At 43.6% G+C, this 20,729-nt stretch overlaps 1 protein-coding gene across 1 annotated transcript; it reads left to right on the plus strand.

Moving 5' to 3' along the window:
• Positions 1–309: 309 nt before the first annotated feature.
• MXRA5 (matrix remodeling associated 5) lies at positions 310–20,004 on the plus strand (the record flags this gene model as incomplete). Its single annotated transcript, XM_084270241.1, has 7 exons — positions 310–509; positions 2,701–2,916; positions 5,542–5,671; positions 5,972–6,362; positions 9,443–14,446; positions 15,551–16,451; positions 17,996–20,004. 7 exons carry the CDS (start codon positions 310–312, stop codon positions 19,905–19,907), a joined length of 8,754 nt encoding a protein of 2,917 aa, XP_084126367.1. The 3' UTR covers positions 19,908–20,004.
• Between the last annotated feature and the right edge of the window lie 725 nt (positions 20,005–20,729).

Genomic DNA, 20,729 nt, shown 5'->3' on the forward strand with positions numbered 1-20,729 from the left:
GGAGCTGCGCGCCCAGCCAGCCCGGCAAGCGGCGAGGAACCGCCGGCACCGACCGACCGTCCGCTCGCCCGCGGAGTTCCCTTAGCGCCCGGAGCGACGCGCTCGGCTCCCGCCGGGGCTGAGGGACTGCCGGCGCCCCGACTTTCCCGCGGGGACGTGGGGCACCCAGAGAGGGCGAGCGCTCAGAGACAGTAAACAGTGATTAAAAAACCAACACCTCGGAACGGTGTCCTGCCCGGCTGCCGCGCCTCGCTTATGCTTTTTCGGTGGGACCCATCCAGGGCGGCGAATCCCGCAGGATGACGGGCGATGAGGAGTCCTAAGGCGGCGTCGAGGGGGGCTGCTGTGGGCTGCCATGAGCCTCGGCGACCCAGTGCCGGAGGGGAGGCCGGGAGCAAGGTAGCCGCTGCCCGCCCGCCGCGCCGCTCCGCGCCACCGGTAGCCCGCAGCCCCCCGGGGGCATGGGAGCAGCGGGCAGCGCTTGCTGAGTCCGCCGCGCCCGGCCGCAGGTAAGAAGCCCGCGCACGGCCGGTTGCGGCTGTCGGGGCCCGGATGGGGAGCGGTGGTTTGGGGGGGGAAGAGGGGTAAGGGGTGAGGGGCTGCCTGGCGGGTCTGTGCTGGAGGCGGAGGGGAGCAGGGCGGGTGCCTGGCGGGAGGCGGCGTCCGCCCTCAGCCCGTCCGGTCCTGTCGCTCAGCCCGACGGGGACATTCTTCCCTAATGGGAAGCATCTGCCCGCCGGTACGGTGAAAAAAAGCAGCCCACGGATGGGGGGGGAACGGCGCTTCCTTCCCGGCCCCCTCCACCGAGGCCGCGGGACGGGGCGGAGGGGAGGAGAGGAGCAGCGCGGCTCGGGACCTGACCCACCACCCCCTCCAGCCCCACGCAAACCTCCCCGCGGGGCGGGTGCGGTCCACGCGAGGAGCCGTGGGGGCAGCGCCGCTGCCCCGGGCCCCGCCCCGCGCCCCGCCTCCCGGCAGGCTGCCACCGCCTCCGCCGCCCCTCCGCAGCCGCGCCCCAGCGGCGGAGGCGGTGGCGGAGCAGCGACCCGGTGTCCGACGCGCTGCGCGGCGGCGGGAGGCGGCAGCCAGTGGCGGGCGCCGCGGGGCGGTCACTCGAGGGCGCCGCGGGGCGGTCGGAGCCGGTGCGGCCTCGCCCGGGCCCCGCGGGGTTTCTCCGGCCGCAGCTCTGAGGAGCGGCGTCGGCTCGAGGGTCGAAGGAGCCGCACCCGGGCGTCGGTGTTCCTCACCCGGGCGGGGCACGCCTAGGTCCCCCCCCCGGCACAATCTTCCCCAGCCCCTCAGATGAGCCACCTCAATTTCCCCGCCCTACCCTCGGGGAGAAGCAGCAGCCCGTAAGGAAACGCGGTTCCCCCTCCCCAAAGGAGCTGAAATGGGTAGGATGGGTTTTACAGGGAGATTTCGTCGAAGAGGGCATTAAGGAAAAGAGCACCTGAGAATTCTTAGGCAAATTAAAAGCTATTTGTCTTGTAAAGAATGGTAAACGTCCCATTAACTTGACCGCAGATATTTGACAAAGCTCTTCATCCCCATGAGCCGCTCCTTTGAACTGTAATGGTTTGCACATGATGGTCTTAGAGAAAAAAATGCGTGTCTCCTCGCTAGCGGATGAGAAACTCTGCCTTTTATGCTAAAAGCAATAGCTAATGGAACTCATGATGTCTGGTAGAACTGAATGCCTTCCTATTGTCACACTGCTGTGCAAGAACAGGAACACTCAATTTCTGCTGCTCACAGCAGCCTGCATTCTTGTATGACTTTAATCTGAAGAGCTCAAATTCTTCTGGTGGTAGGGATAAGAATAGGGGTATTTAAAATTAATTTATCTGGACTTAGGCTGTTGTGTTTTCTTGTGCGTCTTCAAATTGCCCATCCATCCATCCATCCCGATTTAGATTCGGAAAACCTGCATTTAAGTGTTGATGGAAATGGCAAGATTATTAATACAATTTTTTTGTTTATAATTCCTCCGAGGTCTGTGCTTCCGGATAAACTGCCAAGTTTGATCAGTTCTGTCATTCATAGCTGCCGTTTGGTTAAGACTGCACCCGTGACATCACACAGTAGTGCACGGCACCGGGCGGCAGAGTCCGGCCTTTGGCACAACAACCCTTTCTCTTACTCCCTTTCCCTCTCAACGATGCCAGCTCCCACAAACGTTATGAATAGGATTCAGTCGGACAGATTTTGCCCTCCTGGAAGTTAATAGCCTGTCCAAAAATTAACCAGGCTAGATGACTTAGCTAATTAGGGACCCAGTGAGGCTGCTTTGTACTGTTTCTAGGTGTCTGACCCGGAAGATACATCCTGTGTATGACACACCTCCAAGTGAGCTGTGGTGTATTGTTTCTTTCACTGACTGCAGAGGGAGCCGTGGCAGCTTGCTTGGGCTCGGCGCTTCCCTCCGAGTTTTCGGTTGAGACAAGTACTACCCTTGGAGTGTAGAACAAACCTGCCCGAAGTATTGCCTGTAACTTCAGTAGGTTAGATGCTCAGGAGGGTAGTAGAAGTGAGTTATGGGGGAGGATTTTAACTTTGAAGTAGCAGATGACTTGGAAGAAACAAAACCTCTTTCCGACTGAGCTTTGCCTTGACTGCAGACATCTCTGGCCGTCTAAAGCTTTTGAAAAGGATTAAACCGTCATCGTTTCTTCTCTCTTCCCCACCCACCCGACGTCCCAGGAGGAGCGAGGCGAGGGGAGGCGACAAGATGGGCGAGCGGGCGGCGGCGCGGGCGCTCTCCGTGGTGCTGATCCTGGGGCTGGGGCTGCCGCCGGCCGCCCTGGCCTGCCCCCACCCCTGCGCCTGCTACCTCCCCACCGAAGTCCACTGCACCTTCCGGTCCTTAGCAGCCGTGCCCGCGAGGATTTCGAAACACGTGGAAAGAATCAATTTCGGGTTCGTATGGCGGTCTGTGGCGAACGGGTTCATGAATGCTGGAGGGCTTCGCGCCCACGCGGACTGACGGGGTCATAGAATCATAGGATGTGTTAGGTTGGAAGGGACCTTTGAAGTCATCTAGCCCAACCCCCCTGCAGTAAGCAGGGACATCTTCACTAGGTCAGGTCACTCAGCACCCTATCAAACCCAACCTTGAGTATCTTCAGGGATGGGGCCTCCACTGCCTCTCTGGGCAACCTGTTCCAGTGATCCACCACCCTCAAATTGAAGACTTTTTTCCTAATATCCAGCCTAAATCCACCTTTTTTTATAGTTTAAAAGCTAGCTGTGTGTGCTTTCTAAGTAGAATTGCAGCGGTGGGCAGTTACTTGCAAGGTGTTGCTGCTGTATTTCAAGCACTGCAGTTGCTGGCATGGGGAAAGTTTCTGTCTATCCCCCGTGTTTCAAAGAAAGCTTACTACTGTTTTCAAATCAGCATATCACAGTGTCAGTTCTTCTTGGCAAATACTGCACAAAGCCTTTTGTAGTGTATAAAAAAATTATATTGAATTAAATGTACTGTGGGATTTCTACTAAATGTTGAATTTTGTACCTGATGTAAAAAATATATATAGTAGGAGTAAAATTCTATAATGTAGGCAGGTGGCATTTTGGAGAACAATGAGATATAGCATATCTCAAAGCAATACAGTAAAAACAAAGTTATTCCTTTGCCTTTGGAGTTTTGTTTTGTTTGTTGCTTTTTTTCCCAGTAAGCCTAAGTGCCCCAAAGCACGTGTCAGTGTTTTGGGGAGAGATTACTCAAGCTCCAACTCAGCTTTTTTCTGCCAAGCTATTGCCAACTCACGTCTATCAGATTGTGAGATAAGTAGGGACAGTTGGTTTGCTGCATATTACTAAAGCACTGCATAGAGTCATTATGTGACACGTCTTGGTACAAGAGGCACAGTCTTCTTCTGCTCAGTAACAGAGCTGACTCACCACCTGGTATGAAATTGGTATGAAATGGCCCCAACTGACCCGAGGCCTGTAAGCTGCATTTCATCACGCAGTGACTGACACTAGGGATCTTGATTGTTTCTTAACTTATCTGTAGTTAAAATGTCTGACCATCAGCACTTTATTGATCTCATTTTAATCTCAAAATGCCCTTATAGTCAGTAAATTTGTATTAAAGCAATCTGCCCTGCCATTTTTGAATCAGAAATGCCTCTGTCTTCTCCCACATTGAAAACCACACATATTCAGTTGTCTCTCTCCCATATATCAACATTCTATGACAAATTACATCCTTAAATTTCTTTGTAAAATGGAATGTAAGCTTCTAAGTTATTTAGGTGTTTTCATTGTTTTTTAATAGAAGTACATGATTTGATACTTACAGCATGGAAGCCCTTGCCTATCTTTGTATTCATCACTAAAAGTGACATTATCTAAAATGTGTCCTATCCCAGGAAGCCATAGTCTTAGCTATCTGTTGTTGCATTTCTTTCATTTTGAAGAATAGCTTCCACCGTATTTCTGTTTTAAGATGCTATATATTTAGGAGGTAAAGATTATTTTCCTAACTGGCTATAATTCAGAAAAAAAATGCCTTATCTAGAGAAGTTTCTATTTTTTAGAAGGGCCAGTGTTAAAATATTTAAGGGGATGACTGCTGTAAGCATAGTAGATCTGTACTACTACTAAAAATAGCAAAACAGTAGTCTAATTTTTTAGAAAAGTGAGATTCCTGAGATAGAAAGCATGGGAAGGATCCAAACCTGTTTTCTCCAGATTAAAAGTATTGTAATTACTCTTCATCTCTTTCTTTCTAGCAAGTGTTAAAAATAGGAAAAATATTTAAAATTCTATGTTTAATTTAGAGACTTCGTGCCCAGATTAGCTCATATGTTTAATGTCTATGTATGGAAAACCCAAATGCAGAACTAGGCCGCCAGACTTAAAAGGTTTCCATATAGGCACATAAATCCTGATTTATGTGTCCAAAGTGAAAAATGAATTGTAGGCTTTCTGTAGGATTCCTTGTCTAAAGGGAATTTCTAGGCTCAAATTATATAATTGAAAGGTCAATTCCTAGATTTTTATGTTATTAGTTGAAATAGCCAATTACATGTTTTAACAGTAAGTGAAACTGGATGTGTCTTCCTGTTTCTTGTGCTGTTTGGGAGATAAATATTTTTAATGTCCTCTCTCCAAACCTTTATTCGTTTATTGTTGGATGCTTTTTTGGCAACATTGCAATCCATCTAGTTTGCCAGGCTCCATAGCATCATTGGTTGGCTACAGGCCATTAATTTATTACCATTTATTACATTCCATAAACTGAGCTGCATGGAAAAACATACTGACAACTATTAGAACTTAAATGCCTATTTATTGCTCTTACTCTTAAATTATGGCTGAAGTGCTACAAATTGAGTTAAAAGAAATCTTAATGTAAACATGGACTAAGTATATTTGGCCTTGTAAAAATGTTTCAGTAACTTCTGGCCTTCTGACAATGCATTAAGGTCTCTCCAATTTTTCCTGAAAGTTAGGTTATACTAATTTTGCATTTGCAGTCCATGACAGTCAGTCAGTGCTTAAAATGTAACTGCACATGTCCGTTTTCTTTTCCAGGTTTAACAGTATACAGTCTATATATGAAAACTCCTTTGCAGGACTTACAAAACTGGAATTGCTCATGATACATGGAAATGACATTCAGAATATACCTAATGGTGCTTTGAAAGATCTTGTGTCTCTACAGGTAATGCTCAGGTCTTCCTAAATTTCATGAATCCTAACCTTGATGAGTAACAGAATACAAAAATAAGTGGGTTTTGTAGTGTCTTTTTTAGCATTAAGATACCATTTCCCCCCACCCCAAATACATTGGAAATCTGTTAACTATCATACTTGATAGTGCCAACTAATATCCAGCTGCATTCTCCCTCTTTGACCATCACATCAAAATGTGGGAGGCATTCTGCATGCTTGCTATTCTGTTTGTATTTAGATCAAACCCTGAAATTAATCTCTTTTATTTTTATTCTTTTTTTCCCCTCAGGTTTTTAAAATTAGTTACAATAAATTGAAAGTCATAACTGGCCAAACTCTCCAAGGACTTTCAAGTTTAATGAGACTACACGTGGACCACAACAGAATTGAGTTTATTCATCCAAATGCTTTTAATGGATTAACTTCTCTGAGACTGGTCCACTTAGAAGGAAATTTGCTCCAGCAGCTTCACCCCAACACCTTTTCAACCTTTATGGTCCTTGATTATTTCAAACTCTCAACAGTAAGACACCTCTACCTATCTGAAAATGCTCTTAAGACCTTGCCTGCAGGGATGTTTCAAGGTATGTCACTGCTGGAGAATCTTTACCTTCATGGGAATCCATGGGCCTGTGACTGCAACTTAAAGTGGCTTCTTGAATGGAATGAAGTTTCTGGAGGTAAGAGCAAAAATACCAGTGCTTCTTCAACTCATAACCTTAGATCTTTTTTTTTCCTATTCTGCATATGAATATTTTTGTTATTTCTTAAGTATTATTACTTACATTATGTTCTGTTACCGTTCAATAAATGCAATATTTAGAAAGCAGAGTAAAGAAGGAACAGTTGTGTGCTGTTAGCTAAATATCAACAACAAAGAAATTAGCCACTACATTCAAGACAGAAAAAGTGATAGTAAAGATTATAAATGGAAGGAGGAGATAGGTTATAACCTGTTTGTATGCTCCTTTACACAGTAATACACCTTTGACTAAGAGCTAGCAATCGTTCTCAACCAACAAAGCTAGTAACTATGTCTTCTTGTGGAAGGCAGGGAGACTGGAGTTTGATTTCTTTGGCTAAGGAAGGAACGGAAATCAGATTTCAGAGTTGCTTGTTCAGTCTTTTAACTTTGATGCTATTAATTCCAGGACTGTTAAGTAATATTCATGCATCCTTCATGTCTATCTATGTTTATTCACTGACCACAACTTCCTTTTGTGATGGAGCATATCTATTTTATCTTCAGATAACACCTATAATCCTGATTTTTTTTCCCTAGTATAACTGGTCTATCTTTGGGCTTAGATGTGAGATAAATGTCACCCTGCTTAGTTGGAAATTCTGGTCATGTACAGAAGCAATATACTAGAATCATAGAATCACAGAAGGGTTTGAGTTGGAAGGGACTTTAAAGATCATCTAGCTTTGAATGTCAGTTTTTGAATCGCGGCATCTCAGGTCACCAATGCCCCCTCTCAGGTAGCTAAGTGCTTACTGTAGTAGGCCAGAAGGATCTAGAGGAGCTGCTGCTAAAATTTTAAGAGGGAATATAGTCTTTAATTATAACTGAAAATGTGTCAGATGAATCAGGAGTTACAAGTGTGTCTGTGGTAGATGATGGTGTGTCTTGTAAACTTAGAGTATGTAATTCATTGCAGTTTTGCCCTTAGGACCATACTTTTATGAGTGTGTGATACTTAAACATGTAATATAAGTGTTCCTGACTGAAGTGGTATTTGAGGCATCTAACTTAAGTAATTTATTTAGCTATCTTAAATATTAATATATTTACATCCTGTCCTTGATCCAAATGTCTAATAAATGGACTTATGTTGCTGTGTAAGTTATAAAATGAAATATTAGATGACCCTTCCTTCCTTGAACAGCGTTGGCTGTTTACCATTTTTATTCAAATGAAATCCCTTTTCTCCAGGTTTCATTTGGGATAAAGTTAATTTTCTTCCTAGTGGTTGGTATAGTGCTGTGGTTTAGTTTTAGGATGAAAATAATGTTGATAACACACTGATGCTTTAGTTGTTGCTAAGCAGTGATTACAATTAAGGATTTTTAAGCTGCTCAGGCCCTGACAGGGAGGAGGCATGATCCTTCTACAGGAGGTACACAAGAAGCTGGGAGGGGGTACAGCCAGGAGAGCTGAGTCAACCTGGCCAAAGGGATATTTCACATATGATGTCATGCTTAGTATTTAAGCTGGGGGAGTTAGCTGGGGAGTGCCATGTCTAGGGAACAAGCTGGGCATCAGAGAGCAGTTGGTGGGCGATTATGTTATTCAGCACTTCCTTTGTACATACTTATAGAAATTATGATGATAATTGTTTTCCTTTTCTGTCCTATTAAGCTGGTTTTGTATGAATCCACAAGTTCTTCTTTTTTTCCAAATCTCTCTTTCATTCCACTGTGGGGTGGGGAGTTAGTAGACAACTTGTGTTTAGCTGCCTGGCAGGTTAAACCATGACACCTTTTTACTCTACAACAGTAGTGATTGTTTTTTAAAAAGAATTTATCCATGGCGCTTTCATGTGTGACAGATTTTGTACCTTTACCTCACTATAACATTAATTTCTTTGGCAATTCTGTCCACACAGATTTATAGAAGTGCTGTTTCATAAACTACCAGTGTGGCCACTGTTTATCTGATCACCAGTTGGTCACAAATGTGGTCACTGCCATGTTAATTGTGGGCCAGTTCGTCATGAAGTGTGCTTTTCATCTTTGAAACCTCATAGTTGAATCTGAAAGTAATAGACTGGATCAGTTAACTATTCCATTTGTAAGAACTTCTCAAGAAAATGTTTTTGTCAGACTGACAGAGTATATATTTTCCAATTGAAAAAATGACATGAAATTCTGCTACTCTTTTCCCCTTCCCCTAGCATTTTGCTTTATAACTGACATGTATACTGTTCATTCATTCAAAGATCCCTCATTCGTCAGGAGTGTTCAGCATGACACATTCCTAGAATAACTGGGATACATTGTATTCACAACATGTTTCCCAGATAAATATGTTAGCAACATTTGACATTCTAGTTAGCAGAACAATGTAATAGACTTGTTTTGCAGACAAGAGTCTTCTGTTTGCTGTTTTAGGGCTCCTTCTCTGTTTTAATTTTTATTTTATCATTACAAAGTTTACAGTTATTTCAGAGGACAAGGAAGAAGTGGCTTTTTTTTTTTCCTAGTGACAAATAGCTTGTAAGTGCAGGAACTAGTCAGCCAGTTTTGGTAGCTACAGTAGAATGTTTTGTGCATGGTCTGTACTGTTAATGAATAGAGAAAAATAAAATGCTTCCTGGATTATTTAATGAGAAAGTCCAGTATTTCTCAGGTAAACACTACATTTTTGAAAGTTGGTCCACAGATTAGATGGGTAGGCTGTCACTGTGCAGAGGCAGACTTTTTGACACAGAATAGCTTTTTAGTCTCTTTTGAAATGTTGCTCTGAACACTCTCAATTTCTAAGCATTGTATTCAAAGGCACTCAATCTCATTTTCAGAAGGATGGAGTATTCAATCCTCTCATTAAGGTCAGAAGAAATTGTGGTCAACTTGAGAATCAGGTGCCCATTCTATTGTCAAAACAAGGAGGTGCCATTTTAAAAGCTTCACCTTATGTGTCATGGGGCATAATGTGCTCCTCCTGACATCCATCTCACACTTCTGAGAGTTCTCTATCTCTGCAAGAGAGTTCTGCAGCTTATCTGTCTTTTTTTTCCCCTTTTATTTTTTCTTGCAGGTGTTTTGAAATGCAAAAAGGACAAAGCCTATGAAGGGGGACAGCTCTGTGCTAAGTGCAACAGCCCAAAACAGCTACAGAAAGAAGATATTCAAAACTTGAAAGACATTCCCTGTAAGAAACCTTTCATTCAGTCCTCACTGAGGCAGAATAGCAGCACTCAAGAGGAAGAAGATAGTGACAGTTACGAAATCCCTCTAGAAGATCTTAAGTCCTCTCCATGGAACATTACTCTAAATATGACTGATGAGCATGGCAATGTAGTCCACCTGAACTGTGAAATCAAAAAACCAACAGGCTCTACCAAAATTGAGTGGAATCAAATCCAGCCTCAGGAGATTGATATAAATGCTACAGTTTCACTGGATTTGGAATGTCCAATGAATCGAGAAAACTATGAAAAACTATGGAAGCTTATAGCTTATTACAGTGAGGTACCCGTCAAATTAGAGAGGGAACTGATGCTCAGCAAAGAGCCTAAAATAAGCTATTGTTATAGGCAAGGCTCTGATTATGATGCTCTTTACTACACAGGCGTAAAAGCTCAAATACTGGCTGAGCCTTCCTGGGTGATGCAGCCTCTTGTAAATATCCAATTAAATAGGCGCCAGAGCACAGGGAAAAAAGTGGTGCTCTCTTTTTCTACTGCTTTTTCTCAGACAATTCACACCAAAGACACCGGGCAGCAGAGAAGCTGGGTAATGATAGAGCAAGACCAGAGCACAAGGACAGCACAGACTGTGGTGGAAGGGTCAGAGTGTCAGCTGAGCTGCAACGTGAAAGCCTCTGAGAGCCCCTCTGTTCAGTGGCTCTTTCCAGATGGGACTAAACTGCAGGCCCCGTTTAATCAGGAAGACAGCAGGTTTTCCATTCTCAGTAGTGGCCAGCTAATAATCAAAGCAGTGACTTACACTGATGGTGGTTTGTACCACTGCGTTGCCCAGGTGAGAGATGATGTGGACATAATGGCTTACAGACTTCTGGTGCAGCCTCCAGCTATTCAGGTTGCTGATTCAGACATAGTGAGAGTCGAAAAAAATGTTGGAGATCCAATAGTTTTGCCATGCAATGCAGTTGCCATCCCAGAGCCTCAATTGAGCTGGATTCTTCCAAACAGCCAGGTCCTCAATGATTTATCAAACTCATCAAAAGGGTATGTGTTGGACAATGGTACTTTGCTTATTCCAAAAAGCCATGTCAGTGACAGTGGCCATTACAGGTGTGTGGCTGTCAATCAGCAGGGATCAGATCAGTTTGCTGTAAGGGTCACAGTAAATAAAATGGTGTCTGACAGGTCATTTAAAAGGATAAAACTGAAAAAGCGCCCAGGCTCAAAAAGTTTCTCAAAAACAAGAGGGCGGATTCTAGATGATGGAGGGGGATCAGGGGCAGGAGGGGTGGATGAGTTCCCACGAAGAAAGAACCACCTGAAAGACCGGGAAGTATCCTTCAAGCAAAAAAATGACCATGTGCCAGAGGCTCAAATTAAAAAGGGGAAGAAAGGCAGAAGGAAAATGAAACTCTGGAAAAGTACTGATAGAACCCAAGACAGCAATGTTGCAGAAGGACGGCGAGTATTTGAATCTCGAAGGAGAATTAATATGGCAAGCAAGCAGATTAATCCACAGCATTGGGCTGACATTTTGGCAAAGGTCCGTGGGAAGAATCTTCCTAGAACAACAGCAGCTACTTCTACTTCTTTAACAACTGCACTGCCATCGGTCATGCAGAAAACTACTCCAGTCCCTTATCCGGTACCTAGCCCTCCACCTTCAGAGACAGGAGCTGAGGGGATAGATTCCTCTGCTGATGCATCACTTGTAGGGGAAGATGAGCCATTCTCAGTCACTGTTTCCCACAACACTAAAGCATTTTCAGTCCAATCCGTATTAACAAGGTCAGAAACTGAACCCTTCTCTGACCACAGAGCTTTAGAAACACCTGCAAGTATATACTCTGTAGAAATCCCTGTATTGGATCCATATCTGACTGATGTCTCTGCAACTGTGGAACCCCAAGGCCAGCAGCATCTTGATGTCAGGACTAGTGATTCAGTTGTAGTCAAAGAAAATATCCATGATGTCACTAAAGAACCTCTAACCAGACAAACTGCAACAAGCTCTCCTAATTTTCAGAGCACTTCAATCACAGTGGAAAATGTAGATAGAACTGCATCTTCTACATCAGAGGAAAATTCTGCTTTTGCTGAGCTACCACTTGATGCTACTGTCTTAGCTGAATCTCGGACTGTGGATCTTGATAGTGTCTTGGAGACAAGTGTGAAGGTAAATGAAGCAGACCCAGTGAGGGTTGACACCGTAACTTTAACACCTTCTCAGCTGGATGAGATCATCCCCACAGATCCTGTAGGCACCACTACTATTTCTTCATCTTCTTCTCTGTTTGTTACTGAAAAGAGCAATGACTTCATATACCAGCACAAACACTTACCCACAGGTCAGACAAAAATGGCAGACTTAAGTACAAGCCTTGCAGCTGTCACACCCATCAGGGTTCAGAGCAAGGAAGAACCTGAGTTCCACAGGAATGCAGTGACTCAGAAAAGCATGTCCAGCAGTTATGCAGAGAATTATCAGGGAGAACATAGAAACCTGGCTACTCCAAAAACAGATCTCAGAATCACTTTCCCGAATACTAATACTCCTCATGAAACATCAGAGGGAATAAAAGCTGCTTCTTCCATCAGTAGATTGACCACTGTGGCCACAACAACAACGACTTATAGAAAGACCATGCCTTCACTTGTTACTCAACATGGTAGAAAAAGACCTTATGGGAGAAGAAGATTGAGACCAAACAGAATCCGACAAAGACCAAAGCCTTTCCCCCCTGTTGTTTTAACCACAGAAGCAATGCCTGTCATTCCAAGAACACCTGTAGTTAAAACTGTGACCAAAACTTCTGCAACTCTTGAAAGTCCTGATCTTAGAAGCAATGTCAACATGCAGACTAAGAAAGAGGAGCATATGGAATACTCTCCTTCACTAGTTACTGACCCGGTTGTCTTAGAGAAAATTACCGAAATCAGGGAGGTGGTCACAACTTCCATCTTTAGGCCTACTGCTTCACCACCTGGAGCAAAACATATGATACCCTTTGCTGCTCCTGAAACCTTGGCACTTCCAGTGACTGCACCTATCGAGACTTTATCGTCTGTTGTCCATGACGCAGTTCCCACGAAGGAGTCAAGCACACCTCTGAAACCAGACCGAAGCGAAGTGCCAACATACCACCCATTAGACAGTCTGGCTGAGGAGAGGGGCACTAAAGCAGATTTGAAAATTACAGGTAATAAGGCAGAACAATCAAGCACAACAACTGAGCATATGAACAGCTTTACGCTATCTACAATTCCAGAACCACAAGAAGAGCGTATCCTATTTGACTCAGAAGTTGTTGTTAATGAAACAACTGCTGGAACATTCCACCTGATATATCCCACTGTGACTAACTTAAATACTCCTGTTGGCACAGTGGAAATTTTTAAGGACTTCTCAGCTTCAAAAGGGCTATGGAAGCCCGTGGTATCTTTAGAAACATCAGCAGTAACTAAGCCACCTCAGCAATATGAGATGATTACTTTGTCCTCCTCCTTCAGCACCACAAAAACTCAGACTTTTCCACTTAGAGAAACTAAGAAATCTGTTGCTTCTCAGTCTGAAACAAAGATATCTTCCTTGGATAAAAAGGACATTGTGTCACCTGCATTTCATCATGATCCCACTTTGCAAACAACTGGAAAGCCACCAGCTACATCCACTGCCTTCCTTCCATTTATAAAACTTGCCAGTCTTCCCCCTTCCATTTCAAGCACTTCACATCCTTCTATTCAGTACACCACCCAGGAAAGTAATGCCTTCAATCAAGAGAGGCTCTCAGAAACAACGCGACTTGAAGCAGATGGTGACAAAATGGTGGTAAGCTCAAGACAGAAGGTATATCCTACTACTTCCTCTGGCCAAAACAGGATCAGCATACAGTCAAAAGAGGAGCAATTTAAAGAGATGTATAGTAGCAAGTCAAACAACAGTTTACTGCTAAATCCAAACCTTCCCCATTCACCCTCTGGAATGATACCGAGCCTAAACCATCGACTGCCAGTTGTGCCTCCAAAGCATGTTCCAGTAAGAGGCACAGTGAAGCCTCCATATATTGTAACACAAGGTTCATTGCGCTATTTTATAACAAATCAGCCTCTTCACTACACAAACAAACCAGAGATAACAGCATATGCAGCACATACCATCCAGGACAAAAAACCTTTTGCCTCTCAGAGAGAAACAACTCCCCCAACACAGGCTTCTCCATTTCACAAAACAAATTCGTTCAGTGCAAGCAAGTTCAGTAATCAAGGTCAGAACAGATACAATATTAATTCAAGATTTTTTGGAAATAACTATGTTCCAGATAACAGAGGCACACCAGGGAGACAACCAAGTCAAGGGATCCCCTATTATCCCAGTTCCAGAATGCCATTCCTTTTCAACAGAACAAGGATATTCCCTCACTTAAATATGCATCCTAAACCAGTGGTCCCTAGTCAGCAAGTCCCAAAAGACACAAATGAGAAGAAGGTTGTCCAGGTCTCCCCTACTAGGATTTCATTGCAGAAAGCTACAGCTATTCCAGTGCCTCCAATGCCACATGCCACAACCACCACATCACCACCACCAGCGATTTTGAAGATTACCCCTCCAGCCCTTCAGCACACAAAACCACAAATATCCACTACAGCTCATCCTTTCAAAAATGTCCATCATCGTCATCAAAAAGTTCAGTCTGTACCTCATGTGGGAGGCATTAAGCCACACAATTCAACTGTCATTCAGCCTTCCCCTAATTTCAGGATACATGGAGAAAGACCCAAAATTATCACAAAAGGGTCTCAGAGCATATCTGTGCTTGCTGAAACAGATGCTTTTATCCCTTGTGATGCAGTGGGGGAACCCAAGCCTTTTCTTACTTGGACAAAAGTCTCTACAGGTAAGACAATGAAAAATATATTCTTATACACATTTTTTAAAGGCTACAGATACTTGGGTTGTTGCATAGAAATGTAACATAGTTGCAGGAATAGTTAAAAAAAATAAAGAATATTTTCTGTCTCTTAATCGTTATAGATAAATGTGACTAATAGCAACTAATCATTACAGGTAAAAATAACTTAGCAATAACTTTACTGTAGTAAAAGAAAACCTCTACTAATTAATGAGTTTATTTTTTTAAGGGGGAATAGCAGTTATTCCCAGCAGTTAGAATTTATGATGACAACATTTTTGACTATGTCCTAAGAAATTATGTAAAGATTTAAGAGGAAACCTAAAGCATAATGCCCTTAGAAGTTCCCACACTGTACAGGCTTGCAAGCTAACATGGTTAGTTCTGCATTCAGGAAGACTACTTTGAGCTATGGAGAGTGTCAGAAGATGTCACATGATCCATCTGAAGTTGTAGTTGGTGTTAAGTAAATCTAAAATCTTACATAAGACTTTTTCAATGCAACAAAGTATGTCTTAAAACCTTTGACTTTATCTCCCTTCCTTCCTTCCTTCCTTCCTTCCTTCCTTCCTTCCTTCCTTCCTTCCTTCCTTCCTTCCTTCCTTCCTTCCTTCCTTCCTTCCTTCCTTCCTTCCTTCCTTCCTTCCTTCCTTCCTTCCTTCCTTCCTTCCTTCCTTCCTTCCTTCCTTCCTTCCTTCCTTCCTTCCTTCCTTCCTTCCTTCCTTCCTTCCTTCCTTCCTTCCTTCCTTCCTTCCTTCCTTCCTTCCTTCCTTCCTTCCTCCCTCCCTTCCTCCCTCCCTTCCTCCCTTCCTTCCCCTTCCTTTCCCTTCCTTTTCCTTTCCACCCTACCTCCCTTCTCTTCCTTTTCCCTCTCCTCTCCTCTCCTCTCCTCTCCTCTCCTCTCCTCTCCTCTCCTCTCCTCTCCTCTCCTCTCCTCTCCTCTCCTCTCCTCTCCTCTCCTCTCCTCTCCTCTCCTCTCCTCTCCTCTCCTCTCCTCTCCTCTCCTCTCCTCTCCTCTCCTCTCCTCTCCTCTCCTCTCCTCTCCTCTCCTCTCCTCTCCTCTCCTCTCCTCTCTTCTCACCTTCACAGGAGCCATAATGACAGCCAACACCAGGTTACAAAGGTTTGAAGTCTGGAAAAACGGTACCCTCCTCATCCGAAATGTTCAACTTCAGGATCGTGGACAGTATTTGTGCACAGCTCAGAACCTGCATGGCATAGATAAGATGGTCATTGTGCTCACAGTTGTAGCCCACCAGCCCAAAATTTTACTTTCCCGCTACCGAGATGTCACAGTCTATTTTGGAGAGACTATAGCAATGGAATGTCAGGCTAGTGGGACCCCAAGCCCACATATTTCATGGATTTTCCCAGATAGGAAGATTCTGCAGACTGTAACCACCACAGAAAGCAGGATAATGCTCCATGAAAATCGAACCTTGTCTATCAAGCAAGCAACTTTTTCAGACCGGGGAGTTTACAAATGCGTAGCGAGCAATGCCGCGGGAGCGGACAGCATTGCAGTGAGGCTGCACATTGCAGCCTTGCCCCCTATCATCCAGCAGGACAGGCAAGAGAACATTTCCTTGCCCCTTGGCAGCAGCATTAACATCCACTGCACTGCCAAAGCAGCACCTTCTCCCAGCATCCGCTGGGTGGTCTTCGATGGCACGCAAATCCGACCTTCCCAGTTTGTCAACGGGAATTTATTTGTTTTTCCCAATGGAACTCTTTATATTCGCAATGTTTCCCCCAAGGACAGTGGGACCTACGAGTGCATTGCTGCTAACATGGTGGGAGCTGCCAGGAGAACAGTACAACTCCAAGTAAAGAAGCATGCCTCTAATGCCAAGATCACCGGGAGCTCTCCTCAGAGGACCGATGTAACATACGGCAGCATCCTGCATTTGGACTGTAGTGCTTCTGGTGACCCCTGGCCTCGGATATTGTGGAGGTTGCCTTCTAAAAGGATGATTGATTCCCTACACAGGTAAATCTCTATCTGAGGTGTCACAACTAAATTATGGTTTAGATGAAATTGGAAAAAAGACCATCCATATCTGTACAAGTATAATTTTTTACTTCTGGGAGTTTTGAATGAGGCCCCACATCCTTAAGGAAGAATTTGAAATTGTTTCAAAAGATAGCAAAGTCATAACTTCAACTAATTTCCTTGTAAACTATCGTACTTTTGAAAAGTCAGCTTCAGGTATTTAGGATAAGTTGCCACAATTTGTACATTACAGCCACTTGTAAATGTAAAAACTCCAGTGGCAAAATTAAAATATACAACTAGTGTATTGCTTATCCCAACATGCCTAGTTTGCACAGAGTGCCTGCTTTTATTCCCTGGGAGAAATGGGATCACTGAGTGTTGTTTATCTCTTCTACAAATCATTATACACTATAAATACGGGGCAAAGAAATAATGTTGTAATGATTTAAGTAAGCATGATCATTTTAACACTGTTGTATAAATAGATGTCACCTTGCAATAAGGTCTGTGCAAACCCAGTTTGCGTATAAATGCTTAATACTATCCCTTTGCCAATATTTATGACGCCAAGTAAAACATCACTTCTCCAAAACTACAAGAACTGTTCTGAGATTTTGCTGAAAACCTAATTTCTGCTCTATAAATTACTCATTACTCACACTTTGACAGATGAGAAATGTACTGAAATTAAAATGTACGCTTATCAACAACTTTCTTGATAGATGAATGCAGTCATTTTTTTGTACTCACACAAAATATATTTATGTGGCCTGTAGATAGCACAGAATCCAGAATCAATTTTATGCTAAATAACAATAGCAATAAAAGACTTTTATTTTTCTTTTTGTCTCATGATCTTTATATGGCCTGTTTTACAAAACCAGCAGATCATCTTCAGGGTGAATGCTGGGGCTACTGAGGACATTAGTTTTGATCACAGTGCACCAATTCCTTAGCAAAGTGGAAAGGAATAATAGCTTTTTAGTACATTGAAAATATTTTTTTCTATATTTCAAAGCTTAGCAATATTTTGCTTCTTTGTGATAGTTCTGAAGATTACCTGAGGCCAGAAGAAGTGGCTCATCTTGATTTGCTTTTAGCTGAGGATCAATGTGCCAGACTCCATAATAAGCACAGAATCATTACAGTCCATATAGGTTTGTGTAGCAATTATCATTCAGAGATCCTGTAGTTGAATGTTGCAGAATACTGTACATGCAGTCAGAAGAGTAAAATATTCCACTGCTTAGTACCTGGTATTTTATAGATGCTTAATGTTCAAAACCACCACTGAACTCTTGACTGTAACAGAGTAGAATTGCTTGGTTACAAGCAAGTAGAATTGTTTTCTTCCATTTAACCTTTTGGTGGAGAGTATCTTGGGCATTTCAGACCATCTAATTATCTACCAATAGCAATGATCTTCTTTTTTCAGTATCGTTGATGTGCTGTGGTTTTTTCTGCAGGTTTCACTCAATAAGTAATACCCAAAATGGGATTTTGCAGCTCATGTTCTGTTCTTTTTTCTTTCTTTACAGTAGCTTGGAGACCAGAATCAAAGTATTCAGCAATGGGACTTTGGTTGTCCATTCAGTTACAGATAAAGATGCAGGAGATTATTTGTGTGTGGCCCGTAATAAGATCGGGGATGACTATGTGGTTCTCAAAGTGAATGTGATGATGAAACCAGCAAAAATAGAACATAAGAACGAGAATAACCACAAAGTCAAGTATGGAGGGGATCTGAAAGTTGATTGTGTAGCCACAGGTCTGCCAAACCCAGAGATCTCCTGGGGTCTCCCAGACGGCAGCATGATCAATACCTTCATGCAGTCAGATGACAGTGGCAGCCGGACAAAGCGATACGTGGTCTTCAACAATGGAACCCTGTATTTCAATGAAGTTGGACTGAGAGAGGAAGGGGACTACACCTGCTATGCTGAGAACCAGATTGGGAAGGATGAGATGAAGGTGCGAGTCAAAGTAGTGGCTGAGCCCCCAACTATCAGGAACAAAACATACGTCCTTATTAATGTCCCCTATGGTGATGTTGTCACAGTAGGATGCGAAGCCAAAGGGGAACCCACTCCCAAAGTGACTTGGCTCTCCCCAACAAACAGGCCCATTCCTGCCCTATCTGACAAATACCAGGTGTATAGGGATGGTACACTCCTCATCCAAAAGGCCCAAAGATCTGACAGTGGTAACTATACTTGCGTAGTGCGGAACAGTGCTGGAGAAGATCGGAAAATTGTGTGGATCCACGTTAACGTTCAGCCTCCCAGAATCAATGGTCATCTCAGTGCAATAACATCTGTGAGGGAGACAGCCATCAGGGATAGCCGGAAACTTATCGACTGCAAAGCTGAAGGCATCCCTGCTCCACGGGTGCTGTGGGCTTTTCCAGAAGGAGTGATCCTACCAGCTCCCTACTATGGGAACAGGATCACGGTGCATCGCAATGGTACTTTGGACATCAGAGAGGTGAGGCAGACAGATGCAGTGCAGCTCATATGCATTGGACGGAATGAAGGAGGGGAAGCAAGACTGATTGTGCAGCTCCTCATCACAGACCATTTGGAGAAACCCTCCTTCAGAGACCCTGTCAGTGAAAGGATTACGGCCATTGCTGGACACAGCATCAATTTGAACTGCTCAGTCCAGGGGAATCCCAAGCCCAGTATGAGCTGGATCCTTCCCAATGGCACTGAAGTGCTGAGCGGCAGCCGTCTGCACAGATTTTACCACAAGAGGGATGGGATCTTACACATCAGCAGCCTTTCTGCTGGTGATGCTGGGACTTACCGATGTACAGCCAGAAATCCAGGAGGTTATGTGGAACGGGTGGTCTTCCTGAAGGTGGGACTCAGGCCAGAAATCAGCAATCAGTACAACAACTTGGTCAGCATCATCAATGGAGAAACTCTGCAGCTCCACTGCATCACCCAGGCAAACCAGCGGACACAGATCTCCTGGACACTGCCCAATGGGATGGTCCTGGATGCTCCCCAGGCTGTGGGTCGCTTCTCTCTGATGGAGAATGGCTCACTAACAGTGCGTGAGGCTTCTGTATTTGACAGGGGCACTTACCTGTGCAAGGTGTCCACAGAGTATGGCACTTCTGTTATGAACGTGCCTGTCATCGTGATAGCCTATCCTCCCCGGATCACCAGTGAGCCAGCACCCGTCATCTACGCCAGGCCTGGAAATTCAGTAAAACTGAACTGCATGGCCATTGGGATTCCTAAAGCAGAAATAACATGGGAGCTTCCAGACAAATCACATCTGACAACAGGAGCTCAATCCCGTCTGTATGGAAACAAATTCCTCCACCCTCAGGGGTCATTAGTCATCCAGCAGTCTTCTCAGAGGGATGCGGGCTTCTATAAGTGCACTGCTAAAAATATACTAGGCAGTGATTCGAAAACAACATACGTACACATATTCTAACACTAAAACAAATGCCTTTGGCTGGATACTAGAGTTCAAGTCACTGCCAAGCGAGTGCAGCAAGGAAAGTACGGCTTGCAAACAAAGCCAGGAAGGCTGAGGGCAGAAAAAAACAACTATTTTCATGCAAACTGCATTGCTTTTGTACTCAGTATGATATTATGTCCCTGCAATGAAAGGAGGCAGTAGTCATACTGAAATTGAGGAGACTTAACACATTGGAAAAGGTCTTTAAATTGTTAAGACAGTGTAGTGTGTTTTTTCGTGCTATTTGATAGCATCTGAGACCTGAAGTACTCTATTTTTGTCAATAGTCCAAAGCTATTCCTTGTTTTAACAAGCACCTTAAAAGTACCAAAGAAGTATTAATGGTTCAGCTGCAGTGATAGAAGTGCTTTAGTAAAACGTAATTTTCTTTATACCCTGCAGCGCTTTTACATAATCTAGCCTTGTAGAATATGATTACTAACCTTTCTGCTCATTCTTCTATCAGCTCTTTGAAATCAGAGACTAATTTAGCAAATAAGAGTGACCTATTTTAATAAAAATACATGCAGACATTAGTTACCTTAACGTACAAACAAACCTTTTCCAGCTACTAAGGACACTACAGTCAAATCATTTTATATTTTATATATATTTTTAAATCAGACTATGAGACTAAAAAGAGTAACAATGAACTTGGTCTCATTTTATAAATTATTGGTCTTTACAAGACTCTGATACATTACAGTGTTTTATAATATTAAGGTCAATATACTGTACATTTTATAATAAAAAATATTTTCCAAAATTTTTATTTACTGTGGTTTTGTTTTGAGA

This window comes from Gallinula chloropus (genome assembly GCF_964237585.1).
Source record: "Gallinula chloropus genome assembly, chromosome: 1".
In the NCBI taxonomy this organism is placed as follows: domain Eukaryota; kingdom Metazoa; phylum Chordata; class Aves; order Gruiformes; family Rallidae; genus Gallinula; species Gallinula chloropus.